Source organism: Agelaius tricolor, unplaced genomic scaffold (genome assembly GCF_023055355.1).
Source record: "Agelaius tricolor isolate 1412-34295 unplaced genomic scaffold, bAgeTri1.0.p SCAF_1, whole genome shotgun sequence".
NCBI lineage: Eukaryota > Metazoa > Chordata > Aves > Passeriformes > Icteridae > Agelaius > Agelaius tricolor.
The window spans coordinates 36,688,121-36,711,447 of NW_027269261.1; the positions used below are offsets into that span (position 1 = coordinate 36,688,121).

At 37.7% G+C, this 23,327-nt stretch overlaps 1 protein-coding gene across 8 annotated transcripts in view; it reads left to right on the forward strand.

Annotated features, from left to right (window-relative positions):
* Positions 1-23,327, forward strand: part of LTBP1 (latent transforming growth factor beta binding protein 1) — a 189,435-nt gene that overhangs the window by 58,343 nt on the left and 107,765 nt on the right. For 6 of the 8 annotated variants that reach the window (XM_071429915.1, XM_071429922.1, XM_071429938.1 and 3 more), the window contains exon 5: positions 7,389-7,556. In XM_071429915.1, the coding sequence (XP_071286016.1) occupies positions 7,389-7,556 (168 nt within the window). Of the gene's footprint in view, positions 1-7,153; positions 7,557-23,327 lie in introns of those variants that run through there. The other 2 variants (XM_071429951.1, XM_071429957.1) reach the window with 1 other exon arrangement.

A 23,327-nucleotide genomic window follows, 5' to 3' on the forward strand; every position in this document is an offset into this window, starting at 1 on the left:
TAAGACTTATATTCTGCATGATTTTTAGATGGGCAAGATTTGAATGCTGGAGATTTTACTCCAGTGCTCAGAGCAGACTAACGGTTGAGTTTGGTCCTGCTAAGGTTGTTCTATATTTGCCAGGGATGTTCTATATTTGTTTTACTGGAATGATATCTGTATCAACAGATCAGAAAGGGATTTGGGAGATGTGTGCCTCTTTGGCCTAGCCTGCAGATTGGTTCTGGGTATGAAGTATCAGTGTATTGTTGGGAGACAAAAGTAAATTAAAATCATAGAAGCATTTTATGTAAAGCTTTGTTAAGTAATTCTGCTGGTCTCCCCACCACTGATGAGACCTCAGCTGCAGTAAAGTGTGGTTTTGGACCAGGTTTGTGAAGAAAGATGAGGACCCAGTGACTCGTATCAAAAGCAAAACAAAAAAGATGTAAATCTGCAAAATACAGGCTGTTAAACTGAATGTTTAGAGGGTTTTGGTCTGGTCAAAATGAGACTGAGGGAGATTGATGGCTGTAGTCTTCAAGTTTGTTAGAAAATGATCCACAGAGGAATAATGTTTTGGTAAAGTTTGCTGTAGATGAAGCAGGGCAATAGTTTGAGTTGCTACAGGGGAAATGTGGGTTAGGTATTAGGAATACCTTTACAATAGGAGAGGCTGAAGTGCTGGAATAAATTCTTTGGGGGGAGGCTGTGGAATCTGCATAATAGAAGGGGTTTGAGGATAGTCTGTCTGGACAAACCTTTTGTTTAATGTTGCTGTTTTATCCTGGGAAAATGCAGATGGGGAGATGAAGTGAGCTCTCAGAATCTCTTACAGCACTTTCTGTGCCTTTTAAAGCCTGTATTTCTCTCAATATGTAATCAAAAACTTAGGGAAGATCTGCCTCTGGTCTATACGTCAATCTAGTGTGTCATTGTCTTTTTATTTTTTCTCTTTCTGTTGGTTTTTTTTGGTTGGTTTTTTTTTGTTTGTTTTGTTTTTTGTTTTGTTTTTTTTTTTGTTGTTGTTTTGTTTTGTTTCTTTAGCTCCTAGCATTATAAATCTTCTAGATGATTCCATTTCTAAGTTGTATGACAGCTAAGTTCAACTTGTTCTGATCTTTGGAAACTAGGTTTTTATTGGTTGTTTAGGTTTTTTAATTTTATTTTAAATTGATGACTAAGTGGTGACAAGACAGAACTTCCTCATATATTGTCAAAAGCGTAAAAAGGTCATTTGACAGTAGTTCTAAGAGCTTAACTATCTTGTTTGTGTCGTTGATTTTTATACAATGTCATCTTTCCTTTTAGCTGAACAAGCATGTTTAGTGTAAGGACTAAACCAGGTGGATTGGTGAAATAACTGGGAGACACCTTTTTTAGGAAATAAGTAATTTCCTTCTGCTTCTTTTGGTGTTTTTTGTTTGTTTTTGGTTTTTGTGTCAGCATTTAGCTAAGAAAAAAGAGAGGGTGTTGGTCATCTAACAATTTAAAATGCTGAATGTATTAGCTGCTTAAAAGCTAATTTGGTTTGATTTTGGAAGATTCAATTTTAAATGCTCTCCTCATGCATCATGATTATAATTTGAAAATGTAAAATAGCTTGAAATAATCTATTGTTATTGTGAAGAGAATGTAATTTTAAAATTAGAGTCTTCAGGTCTGATGACACACTGTGTAGATAAACATATGAAAACATACTGGGATCAGTGCAGAAGTAGAATGTCATGAAAAGAGAGTAATGTATATCATTACTGGAGACACTGATGGAATGTCTATTTTTCTGCTAGTTCTGTTTCCTTAGGAGATTTGTCTCAGGATATTTGTCATAAGTGAAGGTATGTACCTGTGTATTCAGCTGGTAGAAGCCACTGCTTGTGATTTTTTTTTTTTTTTTTATTGTGAATCCTTTTGGTTAGATGACCGTGAAGCACAAAACAGTCACACAAATAACATCAATATTTTTGACACATTAAAAGATTTTATTCTCTTTGCCCCCTTGACCTGTGTAGTTATCTATTTAACTGAATACCTGTCCTGCTTTCACTAGTGTTGCTAGCTTATTGTTTTCCTGCAAAACAGAGTCATACCACAAATCATCTGAGCTCCACTGCAGCTATTGAACACTGTCAGAATGTTGGAGCTGTGAGAGCAGCCATAAACCCAAGGAAAAGAAGTGTTTATAGAAATTCTTCTAGGAAGAAACAAAGTCTGAGTTGCATTACACAGCTACTCAGGAGGTTGAGGAGGAATCCTTCCCCTGACACAAATCTTTCCAGGCATGGCTGTGTAAGCTGTTGTGGCCACCTGAACATAAAACCTGCCACCTGCCCTGTCTTAGCTACTTCACCTTTTTTGCTAATGCAGGGGGGAAAAACTTGTCATAATGGATAGTGGGGGCAGAAAGGGTTCTATTAAGAAATCCTTTTGCTCGCATTTTCCAGTTCTCCTGCAGTTGTTGCTAAATCATAAATTTTTCACAGCAGGGGTTTGCTGTGTTCATGATATTATATCATAGTGACTTACGGAGATGGAAAAAAAATCTCATACATATCATGCCAACTTTCAACTGAAATCTCAGCACTTCACCCAGACATCCTTCTTTTTTTTCTTAATCTGGCTCAAGAGGTTTACAGATTTTGGAAATTATGGGTACATTCTTCCACTGATCTCTTTTGACAAATGTATCACAGAGCTCTGAAGTATAAGTGAGCCTGGACTAGGAGGCAGGATGATGGCGCTGTTGGCTGAATCTCATTGTGAGTTTGCTGTCTAGCTGAGGGATGAAGTTTTGTCCACTATTAGTCATCTTGATTGACCAGTCTTTATTAAACCAACAATCTGTCTCTAGTTTGGCCATTTGCTTCAGTATTTTTGCTATTTATTTGGTGTTTGCATCTTCTACTTTTGTTTTTTTTTCATTAGGCTTGTTTGTTTATCTGGTCTCATATTTGTATTTCTTCAGTCTGCTGTTATACTTAGGAGCATAGTGAGGTGTTTCATTTCCACATGTTTAAAATTGGTCTAGAAGAGTTGGATTTGCATCTGCCTATATATATATAGAAAAAAATTATTCCGGGTGTGTTGTTGTAGCACTATCTTTTTTTTTTTTCCAAAAATGGATTTGAGGTAATCTAAGTTGCAGATTTTGTTATGCCTGTGTCACAGTGGAGGTTCAGCATCATCAGTGGAGGTTCTGGAGTTTCAAGAAAATTCTCGCATGCTTCCTTAAAAATATACTGTCCTTTAAAAGGAGCTAGTCCAAAGTGAGAAGAAGTCAAGGCTGTAACAGTACCAGTCCCTTCCTAGTGAAATTGTAGGGTTTAGCATTAATACTGCAAAGTCAGCTAACAGATATTGAAGGATAGTTTCTTGTTTAGAATTGAATTTTCCTCTTTGGAGAAGGGGGGGGGGTGGGAAATACAGAAGAGGAGATTCAAGGAAGTCCAAGAGCCTAAGCTTGAAGTTTATGCTAAAAGTTTCCTTTCAGGAGAAGAGCTTGTGATCTTTTTTTCAAGTTGAATCTGCCTGTATTAAGCTCACTGTTAAGGTCCCTAAGCCTCAGAATCTGTGAGGATAGCACTGTTTACTTCTCTGTAACTGCAGAAAAGAATGGTAATGACATCTCTGCCTGGAATCACCTCGTCAAATGCTGATCAATTTTTAAGCTCAGAGGCTGTAATTAGCTTTGTATCCGTCCTAAATGTCTTCAAAAGAATTGAAGTTAAAAGCTGTGGTCTGCTAGGGAGGGAGAACAACCTATGGGTTTTTACAGTCTTCATAAATCTAAGAAAGATGGAGAAAATCTTCCCATGTCTAAAGAATATGAAGGTGTCTTATTTCTGTCTCTTTGCAACTATCAAAACAGGAATATCTGGCAATTTGCTTTATAGCAGAATAACTAGCAGACAGCTAGATAAACACATCATGTGATGGTTCACCAACCAGCTGGCAGGTCAAGCACAAAGGGTTGTAGTAAATGGGGTTACATCAGGCTGGTCACTGGTGACTACTGGGTGTCTATAAGGCTACATTTTAGGGTCAGTGCTCTTCAATGCAGTTTTGGGTGCCACAATATAAGAAGCCTATAAAGCAGTTGGGCAGTGTCCAAAGAAGGGCCAAGAAAACAGGAAGGGCCTTGAGGAGCAGCCATATGAGGAGCAGCTGAGGTCACTTGGTCTGTTCAGCCTGGAGGAGACTGAGGGCAGACCTCAGTGCAGTTACAGCTTCCTTGTGAGGGGAACAGGAGGGGCAGGCACTGATTTCTGCTCTGTGATGACCAGTGACAGGACCCAAGGGAATGGACTGAAGCTGTGTCAGGAGAGGTTTAGGGTGGATATCAGGAAAAGATTCTTCACCCAGAGGGTGGGTGGGCACTGGAACAGCTCCCCAGGGAAAAGGTCACAGCCTTAGCCTGACAGAGCTCAAGAAGCGTTTGGACAAAGCTCTCAGGCACACAGTGTGACTCATGGGTTGGTCCTGTGCAGGGCCAGGAACTGGACTCTGTGTAAGTACCTTCTAACTCAGAAGATTCTATGAAAAACTTTGCTGAATAATCATTTGAGTATTTGTAGGGGCTAGAGCTTCCATCATGTTGTTTTGAAGACCTCTTCCTGAAAAACTCCATTTAAACATTGTTTTACTCTTTACCTCTCTAGGTATTGATCTGTGTTTTTGAAAGTACTGTTTGACTACTAGTACTCCCAAACTTAGATACTACTATTTTCTCATCCAAAAGCATTGAAAAGCAAATATTACAATTTCTGTTGACTCTCACATGAAGACATCTCTTTTACTAGAATAATTGTGCTACAGGATTTTCTGGTACAATCTATACTAGGTGATAAAAATTATTTTAAAATTTTTGTTGCTGGGAACACTATGCCCAAGTGTTCTTACTATAGCTCAGCACTCAACAACATAGTACAGAATACTGGGAAGGAGAATTAAATGATGAGTTAATGTCGTCTTTAGTATTTCAAAAACATATGGGTGTGCAGACAATCTATTGCACTTTATGTTGGGTCACATTCAGAAGAGCTACTTGGGTTCATGAATAGCACATTTTATTGAATGCAACACATGTGGATGTTTCCTCTGGACCACTGGTGCCAAATGCATTAAGTGCAGAGTAGGTGTATTTAGCACTAACAACACTGTTGTCTTCATGAGCTTTGTGTCCCAAGCCAACACTCAGCAGAGCTCAGGAGACAAGACTTACTGAAAGGCGTCCCTCTGGGGAGGTGAGGACAACAAACCTGTCAGTCTGTCCCTGCACAGTTTCATGTTGAATTCTCATCTCCTGGGTAGACAGAAAATGGCAGTATTTCTTATAACTCACTAACCACGGTTGTGCCAGGTGCTGTGGTGGGACTATGGTCAAACCTTCTGTTCTTTGCGGACACGTTGTACAGAATATTTCTCAGTAGGAAATGTACTTCTCTGGGTGTCAGGTAGAAGAATCTGACCCTCATGGACTCCATTTTTCTCCCATGCCGTAGCAACACAAACCATGTGACCATTCAGTTTCAGTGCTTTCTCTCCATCTCATATTGAGCTCTGCATTTTCTGCCCTTCCAGCACTGACAAAGCTGAGTTATTTTATTTTTTTTCAGCTAAGCCAGAAATCTTATCTGGGTCCCCCAATACTGGTTTCTACAGTGTAGGCAGGACTGACTTTTCTGACTCAACTATCCCTGTTTTCTTAATTAGATCACATCCTAAGGGAAAAGTATTGCTAAAACGTCTGAAAATATAATACATAAAATAGACTGTTTTCTAGGGAAATATATATAAAACTATGCAAGTAAAATACAAAGATGGCAATCTTGCTTTTGAAGCTATGCTTTTAAAAAGCAAAGCTTCAAATTTCTACCCTCAGCAGTTCATAGGTCCCTTATATCTGTTTAAGGTGTATTCATTTTTGTAAGAAATGTGTGGCATCTTAGAATCCAAGACGTCATTTAAATCACAGTATTAGCTTTTGCTCGAAGTATTTTATTCTTGTATCTGTCAGGGCGCATCCTTTTCTAAGCATTGTTTATGGAGAAAAAGGTGGGAGCATCTGTACTACAGCTGCTGTTCAAATAGAGCAATGCTTTTAGTGTAGACAAAACAATCAGCACAATTGCTTAAATTTATTTGTTTATGAAGAGCCAGAAACAAGGAGGATTTATATTCTTTCGAAATAGGAAGATTTGTAAGATTTTCTTAATATTTTCAAAAAAGTGTTTGTCTGGAAAGTATTTCATGAAATAGGTTAGGCAACTATCCAGACACTTTTTTATTTCTGTGACATTAGGAAGAAGGAGATTCTTCTCTTTCTGTGCGTCATACCTTGGCATTCTTAGGTTTGATATGAAAGTACTTTTTAAAAGTTTCCACAAAGATTCTATGATATATTTTCAAGAACTTGCTGAATTTATTAGTAGTATGCAGAGGAAAAAATGTTTTCTTTTTAAATAATTGCAAATGGAATCTGTTCTTTTCACCATTTTTCCTAATAAGTAGTTTTAATACAGTTTTTGTCTTCAGCTGTTAGATGTAGGATCAAATACATCTGGTTTTACATATAATTCTGTAACAAGAAATTCTTATAACTAGCTTAATAACAAATTAGTGCTTGTGCAGTCTTTTTTTACATTCAAGTTTTTTAAAATTACTATAGGGAAGTATATAAAAAAGGAGAATCTAGCTATTTTTTATCTTTGATCTCAGTACTTTAAAGTACTGATACTTCTCACTTTTTTCTCTGAGCTATTTATTACTAAAACAAAGGCTGACAGTAGAGCTCAGTCTATAATATGCAAATTCTTGTGGAAAAACAGTGCCAAAAAACTGTGAAGAAAAAATGGGTCCAGGCAGCTGCGTCACAAGGTTTGACCACTTCAGGCTGGGGTGCCAGGAGATTTGAGACAGATGTTTTCAGACATGCCGCATGCCTAAAACGTTTCCAGGGGTTGAGCTACAAATAGTGGCTTAATAAGTGCAGAAACAGGAAAAGTATGTAGGAGTACACAAGAGTTTATTCACCTCTAGGTGCAGAGCCAGCTCTTTACATTACATCTGCCTGTCAGGGTCGGCTATTTAAGCTGTCATGCCCTTGGTATTGCTCTTTGTCTGCCTGTGAATAAAGTGCAGCATTGTGATTACTAATCCCACTCCAGTGACTTGACTTTAAATGTGGTTTTGGAGCAGATCCCGGAGTTCTGTTTGCTAAGCTTCCTACTCCTGTTTCAGAGACACCACTGGAGATCTATGAGAGAGAGCACTGCAGACTGCCCTCCTCCTGTAGACCTGTCGCCTTCCCCCCCCGTGCCTTTTTTTTTTCCCAAAAACTTTTTGAAGGAAATCAATGGATACCAAAGTGATCTGTTTATTTTTCTTTTTTTCTTTGCCTCCGCTGACAGTGGGAAATCACACTGGTCGCATCAAGGTGGTCTTTACACCCAGCATCTGTAAAGTGACTTGTACCAAAGGCAACTGTCAGAACAACTGTGAGAAGGGAAATACAACCACCCTGATCAGTGAAAACGGCCATGCTGCTGACACTCTAACAGCCACCAACTTCCGAGTAGGTAAGTACCCTGAAACTCTGTTTGTCCTTAGCTGTCCTCTCTTGACTAACAGAGGGAGGAGATGTTTTGTTATTAATACCACTTGTGCATCTGTTGCTCTTTGTTTGGAGGGCTCTGCTGAGTAGGAACCATTGTATGCTAGACAAGCTTTCTGGTGTCCTTCGGAAATGTTCCCAAAAGTTCCTTTTGTGTCTGAGAAAAAAAGCTCCCATGTTTTTAATCTGAATTTTCAGCTGCAGGGATGCAACATGCTAAGCTGAAGCTTTTGGTAAAATTCCTCCCTCAGAGTTTGTGTTAGTAAATAGGGAAAATGACAGATTACACATAAGGTTGTGTTTCCTCTTTTTTACATGTTTAATATGTATCAAATGCACATAAAACCTAGTGAACAGCTAACAGTGACTCTGTCTTCAAAAATTTGCTCAGCAGTTCCTTAAAACTACAGCCCTTCTTAAACATGCAGTAGCTTAAAGCTTTTCTTACTGCTGACAGTAAGTCGGGTTTCATATTTGGCATTTTTAGAAACTGAAATAATGTTAAGCCTAATTAAAGTTATTGAAGCCAGTAATTTCTTTGTTAATGTTTATTCTTTCTGCTTGCTCAGTAAGAGTATCAACAGAATGCCAGACTAAACCCTACAACTCTTTGACTCTGTTGAAACAAATCCTGAAAGCTACCTAGGATAATGATTAGCATATTTTAACTGTATACTAAATAGGTATTTGTGTGCAATTATTTACCTTGTAAGTTAAGATATACAGATATATGGGTACATACCTAAACACTTCAAATTTGCCATTTCACATTATGTTACCCTGAGCTGCTTGTGGAAAGTCATTTTGTTGTTATCCTGAAAATATCATAGTGTTGTTTTCTGGGAAAAAAATTGAGAATTTCTAGTCAAAGAATGCCAAATATGAACACTGTAATTTTAGTCTCTGTCTAGAATAAACATAGAGTTCAGGCAGTGCTGAGGCTGGCCAATATTGCCGTTTTTCAAGTGCAGTGTGTTTCATGCTCTGAGGGTGGGGGGGGGAAAGCCATTTGTAATTATTATTCTTTTCTTCTGGACAGATGATACAAAGAGCAGGTCCCTCTTTTAACACTCCTACTAGACTGTCAGGCTGTGGGGGAAAGCTCTTGAAGTTACTAACTTGTTCCTTAATAGTATGCATATTTGTAAAAATACATGTGTTTTGGACTAATAGTAAAACCAGTGTTTTAAAACAAGAATAGAGCAAATTTTGGGGTTGGTTTGTGGTCGTTTGGAGGCACAAAAAAAGAAAAAGTATTTTGTAAAAGGAATAGTAAATCTTATACTTTTAATTTGTATTTACTGCCAGTGCAGAATTTTACCAAGGTTTTGGCAAGAACCCCAGCTAAATAAGTTTTTTGTTTAATTTTCTGACTAGCATGAAAGGATAGGGTTATTCTTCCTCCCTTTCATTTGACCTAATTTTTCTATTGAAATTATGAAATGCTGAGAACACGCAGTCATGTAATTTGTCTGCTATGTAAATCTGTGCCGTAACATGACCTTCTCTCAAATACTTGAAAACTTGGAGAGTGGAAATTGACCTGTGAAGACGTGTTCCACACCTTCCTTCCTGGCCTCAGGCCACGCAGCTCTGGTGCACTGGGTACAATGGGCTGCTAGAAACATTCAACAAAAGCAGCCTATTGTAGTACTCGATGGAAAGATAAGGGAATCTTCTGTTGAAAAATGTATAAAAGCAAGTTGCTACACATGGATAAGGATTTTTAGCTTGCCTGTTAGCTAGCTTCCCTAATACATTTAAAAGACAAGAAGTGTTTAGTGCAGCTCTACGTATTGTCATTTTCCCAGAAGAATAAGAAGGTCTGAACTAGCACTTAAAGGCTCTCCAAATAAAAATAAAAATGCTGCATGAACTTCTTAATAACTAGAGAAGAGGAATCCTATACCTGTAGATTGAATTCTTTCACCAGTCACAGTTTTCAGAAGCTTTTGAATCAGATTTTAAAATACATACTACTGAAATAATTTTTCATATCTGTTCTCTAACTAGTGCCTCTCACTAGCTTAGGCTTGTCCTGATATCTCCTGACACATAAAGCAGAAGTAATTTGTGTCTTCCAAGATCATTAACTTGTGTTATATTTTTAGCAGCTGAATTATGTTTTACTTGTTTAAAATTTATAATTTTGCTTTGAAGTCCCTGTTCTAAACTTCTTTACTTGCTGTTAATCCAAAAAGTGTGGAAATTCTTATTTAGATGACTTGGTATTTAAAAATGCAACCATGAAACAGAATGTCATGTTAGGAAATACATATTTAAAGCAGTGAACAGCACTTTTTCAGTTTGCTTTTTAAAAAATATTTCTTCTTCCTAAAACCAGAGAAAATAGTCACATGCTCTCTTTGGAAAAGTTTAAAATACATTTCTGTAGCAGGAGCAGCATTCTAGTCCACAAGGCTGAGCTCAGGTTCTCAGATGACAGAGTAGTTAGACATCAGTTTGCTTTGTTCTTAATAATAAATTATTTCTAATAATGAGCCAGAGTAAATTTTTTTGTTTCTTTTCAACTTTATGCTGAACTTTGTAAGCACGGCATTTTCAGAGAGAATAAGTTGCAATACCTGTACTACAGCTACTCAAGCTTTGTCATGGATTATTTCAGATTCTTAAAATGTGCTCAGTTTGTCAGTTCAGCTGAAGTTTGGCAGCAGAGAGCCCAGGCAAGGAACAAGTCCTGTTTCCTGAAAATTTTATACCATATGGATAAGCCATTAAAAACAAAAACCCACAACAAGGGATGGACTGAGGGGATTGCTGCTTTTCAGGTAGCTGAGATTTTTGGCTGTGGTGAAGAATAGCTCCTAGCACAGCAATTTAAGGTGATGAAAGCTTGGAATTTAAAAGGAATGACCTCTTTGATTGCCAGGCTGCAGCAGAGAAACTTTGGGGTTTTTTGCAGTTTCATTTTGTGAATGGGATATGTTACAATTAAACTAACCAACCTCCAGTATTTCATTGGCTTGGAGAATGAAAGCATCTAATCTGAGTGGAAACTTCTGCTGAATAGATGAATCTTATTATTCTGTTGGATTGATGCATGTGCAGTTTGTATGGTATTTCAGTCCTGACATATCTACTGAGGCTTGTAAAACAGAGTTGATATGTGTGCACAGGCAAGGATGGGAATAGAGTAGCACATGAGTTTTTCTGTCTCTCTCAGTGTTCAAGTTACTCAGTGAGGTGTCCTGTTTCTACTCAAAATTATTCCACATTCCAATTTTGAAATGAGTTCTCTTCCTGTAAGGAGTGGGAGGACAATGACTAATTTGTAACTGTAAAATGAAGCAATAAGGAATTAGTAAATGCCCAATTTAATATTTTCATGCCTTCCCCCTGGCCCCCCCCCCCCCCCCCCCCCCTTGTGTATATTTATTTAATTATAGGTTTACATTCTATTTTTTCCTGGAGGATCTGTGCTTCATTCATTGAACATGAATGAAGGAATGACAGAACTTAGTAAAGGAAGCAGTCATTTAATATTTAGGTTCATATTCACTGTTTGTTTGCAGCCCTGCATCTCATTTGAAGCTATTCATTCAAACTGGTATAAATGAGAAGTTGAAGTTGCATGCTTGCCAGTGAAAGTGCATATCTTTCTGTAAAAATTTTGTGTCTGAGCACTTGGCAGTATCTGTGTCAAATAAGGAAACAGAATCATAGAATTATAGAAGGGTTTAGGTTGGAAGGGACCTTTAAAATCTTAGAGTTCCAGCCCCAGCTATGGGCAGGGACTCCTTCCACTAGACCAGGTTGCCCAAAGCCCCATCCAACTTGGCCTTGAGCATTTCCAGGGATGGGACATCCACAGCTTCTCTGGGCTACATGTACCAGGGCCTCACCACCCTCACAGTAAAAAATTTCTTCCCCTGTCTAATCTAAATCTACCCTCTTTCAATTTAAAGCCACTCCCCCTTGCCCTGTCCATGCCCATGTAAAAAAAGTCCCTCTCCACCTCTCTTGTAGGCCCCTTTAGATGCTGGAAGGTTGCTGTGAGGTCACCTTGAAGTCTTTTCCAGGTGAACGTGGTGTCTTAAGTAAAAATGTGTCTGGTCCTTCATATTTAATAATAAATTCTGAAACTTCATTCAGCATGGAACACAGTGACCTGGATATTCCATACTCTACTACAATAATGCTCAAATTATGTTGCCTCTTGAATTTTGGCACTTTTCCTATTATAATTTTCTATCAAAAAATTTTCCAGCTTTACTGTGTTGACTCTGTGTAAATGTTTTTAGATAATGGAGATGGTCCAGAAGTTTCAAATTACGTATAGACCGAAACTTCCAAGAAGCAGCAGAAGCATTTTGCTCAAATTTTGTTTGGTCTTCTGTTGAAAGCAGTGAAAGAAATTTCGACCAATATATTTTAAAACAATAGGTTATTCAAAGAAAATTTAGTAAGAAGACCCACTATGTAATTATTATTCTAGCAGAATTTCCTATCTAGGAAAGAGTTTCGTAAGCATAATTATTTAGAACTTCAAATTTAAAGCAGTTTTTTACAGAATGTTGACAGAATTCCTGAATTTTGTTCAGACCTATGTGATCATGACACATACTGTTAGTGTTATAGGAGTTAGCATTGCTTTTTCTTCAAGCACTTCAGGCATTATCGAAGAGTAGTGTTGCATAAAAATTGCAATTGCATGCAAGCAAGGCACCCCTTTGGCAAGCCAGCCAACTGCCTTTATTTGTACTTTACACATGACAGAAAGTCCAAGAGAACTGATTGGTGTTTTCGTGCCACCATTTGGTATTAAAGTTGTCAATTCTTTGCTCCTTATGATACATACTGCAATGGCCTAGTACACTGAAGAGGAACTGTAAGACTGATATTTGAGCAGGATTTTCTAGTATCCTTTTGGTAAAAAGGAATATTTTAAATAGTATTGGAAAGCTAATTTGATGACATGTAAAGGCATATAAAAGATCAACATCTTGTGGAAGTGTTTGTGTAGATTTATTGGAATTTACCATCAGAGTCTCTTCTGGCAATTTGTGAGGTACACACTGTTAAGTTTTTTACCCATCACATTTTGCTCTTTGGTTTTGCTGGGTTTAGTAAGAGTTGCTAGAAAAGTAACATGTTAGAAGAGACTTTCTTCTCTGTTTTGAAGTGATGTTTGCTATCACATCACAGGTGAGTGATGTCAGCCTGTGAGGCTAACTCATCATGTCTGACCTATGTAACTCTGCCCCAGCAAAACACTGTTCCTGTGGCTTCATCTGAGACATAGCAGATAAACACGTGGAGGACTTAAAATAATTGCAAACATGTCATGCAGAGATTTTTAAAATTTCTTTTGTTAACATAAGTGACAAGTGATTTTATTTCAATTTTTAAAAATTCTTTTATTTTCAACTTTTTATGTTCCATCAGACAACCTAATTGAAGAGAAGCTTATTTCTGGAATAACTACATAGCTCAAGAACAGCATATGATGTAATTCAGGGGTTTTTTTAAGTAAATATTCTCTTTAGTAAATATTCTTCACACAAGAGTGAAGTGTTACTTTGAAATATCCTTGAGTTTTGTACTTGAAATTGCAAATATGAAGAAGTTGTGATGCCAGAACTTTATTATTCCTTTAGTATTATCAGTTTTGTCCTTTTACTGTCTCTGGTAGCTACCTTGTAGCCTTATTTGGTAAAAGCTTTGTTTCTTCTGTTCTTGCAGTAATTAAAATTTGTGCCTCATCAGGCTTTGTTGGCTTTTTTTACTGCCAGATGAAATGCTATTTCCTTTAATATGCACATGAAAACTTCTGAATTCTTGGACAACTTTGCTAAAAGAATAACTTTTTTAACTTTCTTCAACAGTAGTCAAAGAAGTTGATCAATCTGCCAGTGTATGTGTCTCAGGAAAAAAAATATGAAAAGGACATTAGGATTTATCCACTGCTTTATCTGGTAATTTGAAATTCAATCTGTACAAATGATGACTATGCTGGAAATATTCTTGCAGCAAGATTGTAATAGCTGTAGCAAAATGAAGGCCAAGTATTTTTCCTCAGACAGTGAACTGAGTAGCTAAAATAATGACAATGGTGGGATTATTATTATTATAAATTATTCTATGCCTTATGGAAGATAGTAGAAAAAAGGTATTTCCTAGCCTGAAGAGCCACTGCAAAGTTATTTGGGAGGAACCAATTATGACCATGAATTCAAAAGACTTTTTTTTTTCCCAGTCTCCCTTTGTTCTACAAATAAATCTTAGCTCACAGCAGAATGAATTAATTTACTTACAGTCTAGGTAATATAGTGTAGGCTTTTCTAATCTGAGATACTGGTGCACTACAATTCTATCCTGTAATGTAAGTGTACCATCCTATAGGCTGAGCAAAGCTGAGGGTTTTAATGCATTTTCAATTATAGGCCTCCACTGCTCAAGTTACTAAGAAAAATTGTATTTTAACAATTTTGCTGGTTTTGATATCCACATCTGTACAAAAAGAATTATTTCTTTCCCCCATGTATTTATCAGAACTTGTCATCAAGAAATAGTTCTGGTTTCTGCCATAGAACTTAGAGCATCTGTGAGGTCTTTCTTCATAATCTTAAAATAATTATTCAAAATTGACATCTTTACCTCAGATTCCAGTGGAGGCCAGATGCTAATCGATAGAAAAGAGGTTGTTCAGTCAGATGATTTTAATGAGGTTGAACTCATACAGGTCTGTTAGCAATTTGTTTCTGCTCCCTTGCTCACCTTAAAGACTTCAGACCATCACCGTGATGCAAAAGTCCATCTGCTCCCAGAGTACTCCCCAAACTGTCTATTACAGAGAACACAGTTTTGGATGTGCAGTCATAGGAAAAACCACAAATGGAAATGGTACAAAATCCACACTTGCAGCCATTCAAAAACATGTGGAGTATGTTTCCCTCAAAGTTAAAGCAAAACAGAACACAAAGTTAAAATGCATAATGTTTTATTTTACTGTATATGGTTTTAATTTATAGAGATTATTTTATGTACATCTGACTTGAAGTACTGTAAAAAGAGAACTGAGTGCATTTATTTGAATGATTACATTGTTGCATATTCATATAGACACACTACCTAGTACAGCTATAACTACATTATTACTAAACTAAATGTCTTTACACACACCTCACTGAAGATCAAGTATATGCCAACTTTGGCTTAAAAAAGAAATTGCCTCTAAATTTTGCAAGTACAGAAGAAAGAGTCTGAAAATTTTCTCTACATGTTAAAATAGGCATTTATCATTAATAGGTTTCTTGCAAAAGGATTTGTATTTAACGTGTCCTTCTGGGCTTAGCACAGTCAGAAGGAAGCAAGCAGCTATCACTGCTCTGATCACAGTCTTTCCCCATTCAGCCTTTCTACTGCTTGTTCTGGTTTGTTATTTTGCTCCAGATAATTCTCATCTCTGTGCCTGTGTAGTCTGTATAGTGTTCATCCATCCATTCCACCTGTAATTCCACCTTAGATTTGAGTATCACTGTAATTGAGAGTCCTGTTTTGTAGAGGTGCTGGGATTCCTGGATTTTTCTTTTGGAACATGAACTTTACCTTCATTATGTACACACTTGAATTCAGTGAGTTTTCTGTATATCCATAAAAACTTGTTAAGAGGGTGGACCATGAACTTTCAGCTAGGGATTTGTGAATGTGAATCAAGTTGAAGTCTATGGGAGATGCAAACTTTTTTTTTCCCCACTAATCTCTTACAAAGTCTTGAGGGATGCTAGTCAATGAAAAGAAAGAAAATTTGATATTTTCTGATTGCACAAGCAGAGGATTGAGTTTTAAGAACCCAAACTGAGAATTTCTAATCTATATTTTATTCATCCAAACAATTTGTTGATTTCTCATTTTGGTTGTATTTTCAGTTTAATTTAAAGATGTTAAGATTAAATCAAATGTTTTGATTTTACTCAGGTATTTCAAGTTTAGGGGAACTCTTAGCAGCTGTTAATCTCATAATTTAGAAATGAGTTCTTTGAATTCTCCCTTAGAAGGACTTCCTCTGTCCATAGGATGTATATGGCAGTGGTCCCCAAATGATTGTACATTCCTATCAGTAAAATATTTTTGAACACTCTCTCCAATATGTGTTTATTTTTTAATTATATACACCTACTATTGTAGATATCATTTATTTTTCCATTTTAAACCATAGACAAAATAGGAAGTAAAAATGGATGAGAAAAAGACTAAGTGAACTCTTTTGAGAATTCGTTTTATTTATTAATGGCACAAAACATAGTTCCTTCCAGCATCCCAGTGCATTTTCTGGTACACTGTATGGGATGAGCACACCCTGCTTTGGAAACTGCTGGCAACAGGGGAGACCAGCTTCATAACATAAGCTGTAATACTACCTTTCTGCAGTGAATGTGTCCATTGTACCTCTCTTATTTATTGTTTGAATGTATTAAATTCAGTCTGTTATGTTAGATACTATGAATGTAGGTGCTAGAACATCTTCTGTCAAACCAGAGTTACACAGAAAGCCTTTTATGACAAGGGGAAAAAGGATTTCTTTTGTACTTGTACTCATTTCAGCGCAGAGGGTTGGGTACAACATTGTGGTGTGAAGCTTCTCAATGGGATTGTACACAGCTCAGGGGAATTTTGTGCATGGTTAAGTTGCTTAGAACTGGACATGACCAGCATTGATTGTGTTTTTAGGTTTGCACAACTTGTGCAACAATTTATACATCTATTTTGGTTATAAGAACCACAATGGTTGTGAAGTTGTGGTTTTTTAAAATGAATTTCCAACTGTACATTCTCTGCTGAGTAACCTTTATCCTTCCTATTCACTAGCAGTGACTTTTCTCCTTTCCTCTCTCAGAATTCCAGGATTTGAGTCTCTAGCTTTTCACTGGTCTCCGATGACCTAATTTATGACTCAAACTCTGAACAATATCCATCCCGTTCTCACATTGTGTCACCACCGCAAGGTCAACTCCCTAGAAAACTTTCCAATTTCTTGTGATGTAGCCAGTGCCAGAAAATCATAGCCTGTTTTTCATGTTTTTTAACTCTTCCGTGAATGCCTGGATTGTGAGCTGCTATTTGTATGCTAATGAATATCCACTTTAAAGAGTCTGTTCTTATTTTATTCTTCTTGTAGATGTTTTTACACCAAAATGAGCACTGTGGTAATGCTACAGAGACCAGCCTCTTGATGTTTGGAAATTTTTGTAATGACTACTGTTTCTGTGGCTTTTCTTTTTCTATTTTAAACCTAATTTTGTTATTGGAGGATGTCTTGTGGTATGGTGGGATGCAGTGGATCAGTGTTCATAGACCATTTGGGTCTAAGTTTGGGGGTTCATCTGGCTCACCAAACCATACCAAGCTAGCTCAGTGAAGAGCATAGTTGTGAGTGGGTGATGAGATGCACCTGTATGGCAAGTTGGCTTTTGGATGTCCTTACTGGCCTGCTGGGCCAGCCTGTCTTCACTGTCAGACCAGGAAACCTCAGATAACAGCACTCCTAACTTGTGTGGCTCAAGAAGGCACAAAAGGTTATGAATCTCAGCTGTTGTGGTTTAAGCCCAGCCAGCAACCAGTAACCACACAGCCACTCACTTCCTCATCAGTGGGACTGGGGAGAGAATCGGGAGGGTAAAAGCTGGAAAACTCTTGGGTTGAGATGGAGGACTTTAATAGAGAAAGCAGAAAGCCATGCATGCAAGCAATGTAAAACTAGGAATTAATTCACTGCTTCCCATGGGCAGGCAGGTGTTCAGTCACTCCCAAGAGAGCAGGACTTCATCACATGTTGTAACAGTGACTTAAGAAGACAAATACCATCATCCTGAATGTCCCTCCCTTCCTCCTTCTTCTCCCCAGCTTTTTACACTGAGCATGATGTTATATGGTCCAGAATGTCGCTCTGGACATTTGGGGTCACCAGTCCTGGCTATGACTCCTCTCAGTTTCCTGTGCAGCCCCAGCCTCTTGGCCTATGTGGAAGTGCGCAAAGAAGAAAAGGCCTTGGCTCTGTGTAAGCTCTGCTCAGCAATATCTCTACATTATCAACACTATGGTCAGCACAAACCCAAACCACAGCCCCATACCAGACACTGTGAAGAAAATTAACTCTACCCCAGCTGAAGCCAGCACATCAGCTTAAATATCTATTATTCAGATGCCAGAAATTGTAAGGATGCTGATGTCCCTAGCCAGTGTCAGCTTAACTACTTCTGTGGTCTTCAGAGCCTTTGCATAACAGAGGCATGGCCAGTGTTTCTCAGAAGGTGTTGCTGTTTTGTCTGATGATAATCAAGTAGTCAGATGTCTAGGAGGAGCTCTTTTCTCTGCCTTTTGCTACTGGCTGTTCCTCCATGTGAGAGTCTAGTCTGCTTTTTGGAAATAGCCTAATAGGACAATAGGTGTCAGAGCAGAGAAATCAGTTCACTGATGTCTTCAGATTGTAACAGTGCATGAGCAATGACAGCCAGTGTCATTATGGTCAAATTACTCATTAATCCTGTTGTCCTTAAAGGTGGGTAGGGTTGCTCAGCTGGCACCTGAAGGGAAGAATATAGTCTGGAAGGATCCTGTAGCAATAAAGATGCTTGTTGTTCGTTTTTACCTGTCCTTCTCTTGAATTCTTGTTCTATTGAAAATGGGTATGTTTCAACAGCATTAACTAATACATATTGGTATTACACATGCTTAGGCACATGAAACACTATACAGAAGGGTAAGCCTTAAAAACCCTGGGAATGTAGGAAAGGTGGTTTTCATCTGACACCATGTACTTGATGTCAGTATTCCTACTTTGATGATGACAACTAAGAAGTTACTCAGGACTGCTTAAATTGATACCTATAAAATTTTTATACTGCAGCATGCTTGTTTTAAGCAAGGGTGCAAACTTGTTACCCTTTCAAAGCCAGCTTTGCCTAGTTATTTTATTTCTGAGGGAAATAAATATCAATACACTAGAAATCCAAAAAAGTGTCTGGAATAGCTTTTTTGTATGTGTTAGCATCATTCTCAAAGGTCTGACCCTGGCCGTTTGTAAGGCATTAATTCCTGATAAACAGCAACTGGTGGGGGTTTTTGTTTTTCTTAGTATGAGTCTAAGCCTAACTGTTGTGATATACTCAGTACATCAGGGTGATGTCCAATAAAGTCAATAAATTTGCCACCTATGATTAGTGTAGGAGTGACAAAGATGACTCCTTAGCAGTGTCTCCTTTCTTCCCAAAACAGTGTCTGAATCATCTCAGATAATGAGAATATTAGAAGCAGAGTTAGCAAGGATTGACTAAGCATCATGCCTGTTAGTAAGAATCCTCCTGTCAATCATTTTGCAACTACCATAATTTTTGCTATACCCTTTCTATATTGAGTAAGCACAGCTTTAGGCCATTTTCTGTGCCACAGCATGCATTGAATTTTTCTGATAGTATTTGAATATTCTAAGACTGTTTTTCATCCATCCTGTTCTTTCCAGACTGTAACAATAAGAGTTTTATTGGAAGCTATTGGTCAGATGGTGATCATGTCAGGCACCTACACAACTGGTGTAGGACACATCTGAGGATAGTTGGCTTATCACATGAGTTTGGAAAGATGTGATACAGGGCCAATGAGACTCCCATCCCATTGGGACCCACAATGAGAGATGAATGAAATACCTGGGGACATTTGGATGTCTCTTGGTTGAATTTTTGTGTACACATCTTCAAGTTGTGTAATTGAAGATGTACATCCAGCTTTTCTTCCTGAGATGTTTTAAAGCAGTGAGTTTAAAGTGGAGGAACACAGATAAGTAGTACAGTGAAATTATCTAGTGCATGTTCATTCTGGTTTTCTTGCTGATCATGATGCTCACTCAAAAGTATCTCTATAACATATTGCAGCCTTGTCCTTTATGATCTGAACTTGCTCCCCAAATTTCAGTATCAGGATGTTCCATAGTTGACAGTGTAGCCTCCATTAGCTCCAAAAACCATGCACTATCCAGGCTGGGATAGCACCACAAAGCTTGCATATTTTGGCAGTAATTTGGTTTGCTTCTCTGGTTAAATAGCAGTATTTATGATCCCATTCCCAAAAGGGGGTGCATTACTTTTTTTTAAGATCTCCTGGTAACGTTAGTTTAAAAATAAGGCAGATTCTAATGAAGTCAGTAGCCGTGTTAATTTGCAATAGCTGAGAACCCAGTTTAGGAGATGTGTATTTTTTTATCATACAATTATGTTAGAGCTTCGAACTACCTGTTCAAAGTTTTTCCCTGCAGTGTTGCAGATTTTACCTCCTTCTAGAAGAAACATCTCAAGTGCCTTCAGTATCATGGTCATGTAACTAGGCCAGTCATGGGAGCAGGGCATCACTTCACTGTTTTTAGTGGTGTTACAGAGGTGTTTCAGTGTTTTAGGAGCAGAAAAAGTCATACTTATATCTGGTGCTGGAGCTCTTGCTATCAGATCTACTTTTTAAAATTGCTTTTCCTTGTTGTAATGGAATGTTTATATTAAAAGCCAAAATACAAACATTAGGATAAATTCAGAAGTGAATGCAGATGTATTATAGTTTTAAGGTGACTTAAAGATTTTCTTTTCTCCCTTTTCATCCCCAAGCACAAGTTTGTGATATCAAGAGTATCTGAATCCTACTAAAGTAATGAAATAATTTTTTTTTTTTAACTTGCAACTTCTTTACATAATACCTCTGAATTACAACCAGAAATCTGAAGAGAAAAGAGTTTAGGATTGATTAGTTAGAAAGTTGGGGTACCACAAGTTAGGGAAAAAAGGTAGGGAAGAGTCTAAACCAGAGAGATAGCATCACTGCTGTAGTTCACACCTCTGTGCGTTTTATGAGTTACTGTAGGAGTTGCTGCAATTAGAGAGCAGAAATAAGTTTAGAGGAATTGTGCAGATCCCTCTGTGGCACCTCTGGGCTTGAACTTTTCCCTAAAGTTTGTGGTGTTTCAGAGCACTGTGTTATAAGAATGTTGCATGTGGTAGTGTGACCATTTGTACTCAGTAGGTCTGCGTAGGAGTCCTTGTACTTTCTGTGTGCTTAGTAACAGGGTGGATGAAAGATGCCCAAACAGCTGGGGGGCATGTAGTAATGCTGGATAACTGCAGTACTCAGAGACAAAATTAATCTGCTCTTTGTGATGCATCCAGTGGAAATATTGTAATCTACATGAGCAGTTCAAGGTTTTCCTTGGCAAGCCTAGTGGTGTGATTGAATAGTGCTTACGCTTGAATTGTTGATAGCATGTAAGTAGAAAAGGCAAAGAGTGGTGAGGGAAACTCATATGTTCCCCGAGGTGTAAAAGAAAAGGAATTTGGAGAGTCTGATGAGGAACATTTCAAAACCCATCTTCATTTTCTCTAACACTGGTTACAGGAAGGGAGTTTCCTTCCATCCTAAGGGCTTGTTTGGGTAAGCATGGGCTATTTTTTAAGGATTAGGAGGCTTTAGGTGCATGGAATTTGTTTTGTTACACATTGTTTTGATTAAGCGAAAACATTTGGAGTTGATTAAATTACTTTATCTAGAGCTGTATGAGGTTGTTTGAGTATAGAAAACAAATTAGATTATGTAATTACATGAACAAACTGTATTTATCAGTGGTTTCCTAGCTGCTTTGTTGATGATTTCATGCCCTGTACTAGTGTTTCCAACCCATAGCAGTGGCAGCTTTGTTGGAATTCATCTTGCAAATGTTCTTTTTCTATGCATTGAGCTGTTCAGAGACTCCCTGTGGGGGCCTCTTGATCCACCTTCTCTGCCTGCTCATTTTGAACAGTGATACTCAGCAAGCTGTGCCAGACTGGGAAGAGTTAAGGCTTTTGGATGCCAAAGGAATCAAAGCTTGCTATTACCAATTAAATGCCCAAGGATGGGAAGAATACTTAAAAGAGTTTGTGTTTTCTTAAACCTGTCTCCACATTTTTGAAGGATGTGTGCTCATTTATAGTAAAAAATAAGTCAGTTTGTTCAATCATATGTTGGCTGTTCCTTAAGAGACCATTGAGAGATTTAGCTTACAGTAGACCTGAGTGAGGAAATTGTTCCCTTTCTTAGATCCATTAATACTTCCTTTGCTTAGTTTGTAAGATACCCACATGTGAACTGAAGTTTCTTCTTATCCTATGCAGACCTATCTTCACATTTTTATCAAGGTCTGAGCAAGAGGGTTTCACTCTATAATGGATATTTTTATTTCTTCTATTTTCTTCTTTTCAGAGGAAATTGTTACAGCCCAATGAGAATCAGGCTTCAGTGTACCCTTTTCCTAAACGTCAGTTGAGAACTTACGTGCAAATCCAGCATCTTCAAATGGTCTCTCCCAAAAAGCAGGGGTCTGTGTTTTGTCAGGAATGTCCCCTATGCCTCTGGCAGTATTCTGCCATTCTGTTTAGGTTTTTTAGCCTCAGTGACAAGACAAAACAAAGCAAAAAACTTACAGGAGAGGTTGAGCTGTTCAAACATATCCTGGCTTTATGTCCTGTTTCTATCTTAAGTGGTCCTTTCCCTGGGGCTCTTTGGTCTTTGTTAAACAGAGATTCCCAGAGCCTTGTTAAGGAAAAGCAGTGGCTCCTTCCTCTGCCTTTTTCAAGGTTTATGCTCCTCCGGCTCACTTTTCTCAAATGGTCTGTATGTATATTCCACTTCTAGTGAAGTTATGTGCCTGTGATTTCCAGCACCAGTGTAATAATCAAATGCAACCCTTTCTCCTGGCCATAAACTACCTGAAGAAATCATGCAACAAGAATGTGGGCTTACACCTATTTAAAATAATTAGAAATTTTATTTCAGTGCTGTGTGGGTTTTTTATTTTTTATTTGGTCTTTTGTTTTGAGGTTGATTTTTTTTTTTAAAGTTCTCAAAATATTTGCCATTTGAGATTGTCAAGTTTTCAGTTTAGCCTGGAGATTGCATCCCATTTGTTTTTGCGTGGCTGACTTGAACTTACAATTGTATATTTCAGAATTTAGAATTTTTGTTACAAAACTTTATATTGTCAGAATAGATTTCACGTATTCTCACTTAAACTACCTTCCTCATACATAAGGCGAGAGATGTAAATCAGTATCAGTTAACGGAGTGATTTACGCCACATGATAGTGTTGGAAGTTTGGAATTTTTATCTCCTGTTATGTTTAAATACTGAGGCATTAAATATTCTTAATTATTTGCATCATACTAGACCTTTTAGTGTCATTTGTTTGCACAAATCATTTGGGTGGATATCCGAAGCAAATAGATATGAGAAGGAATATGAACCAACTATTTTCTGTTGGCATCTTCCTTCCCAATACTTTTAGCACAAACTTATTGCTCAAAAACCAAGTTTTTCATGTGCCTATTCATTCATTACCACCAGATTCCTGCAGGAGAGGAACATGTGAAGAGTGCCTAGTGGTGTAGAGATACCCACACAGTTTGGCCTTCTAGATGTCAATTGCTTTACATGAACAGTAGCACAGAAGAAATTAATTAATTTGGGTAGAAATTCTGGACATATTTATGTTGTTTAAAAGATGGATTTTGCATGTTACCTTGTTGCCTCAACGCTGGAGTGAGGGGGAAGAAAATCTGTAGGGTAGACCTCTTGCTCTCAAGGAATTCCACAGTGAAACTACTTTTGTTAACCTTTATTTCACTGTACTTCCTTCAAACACCAAACTGCTCTCTCCTTAATGCTATTTCATATTGTTTCATTGTGTGATTTTACTTTGCATGCAAA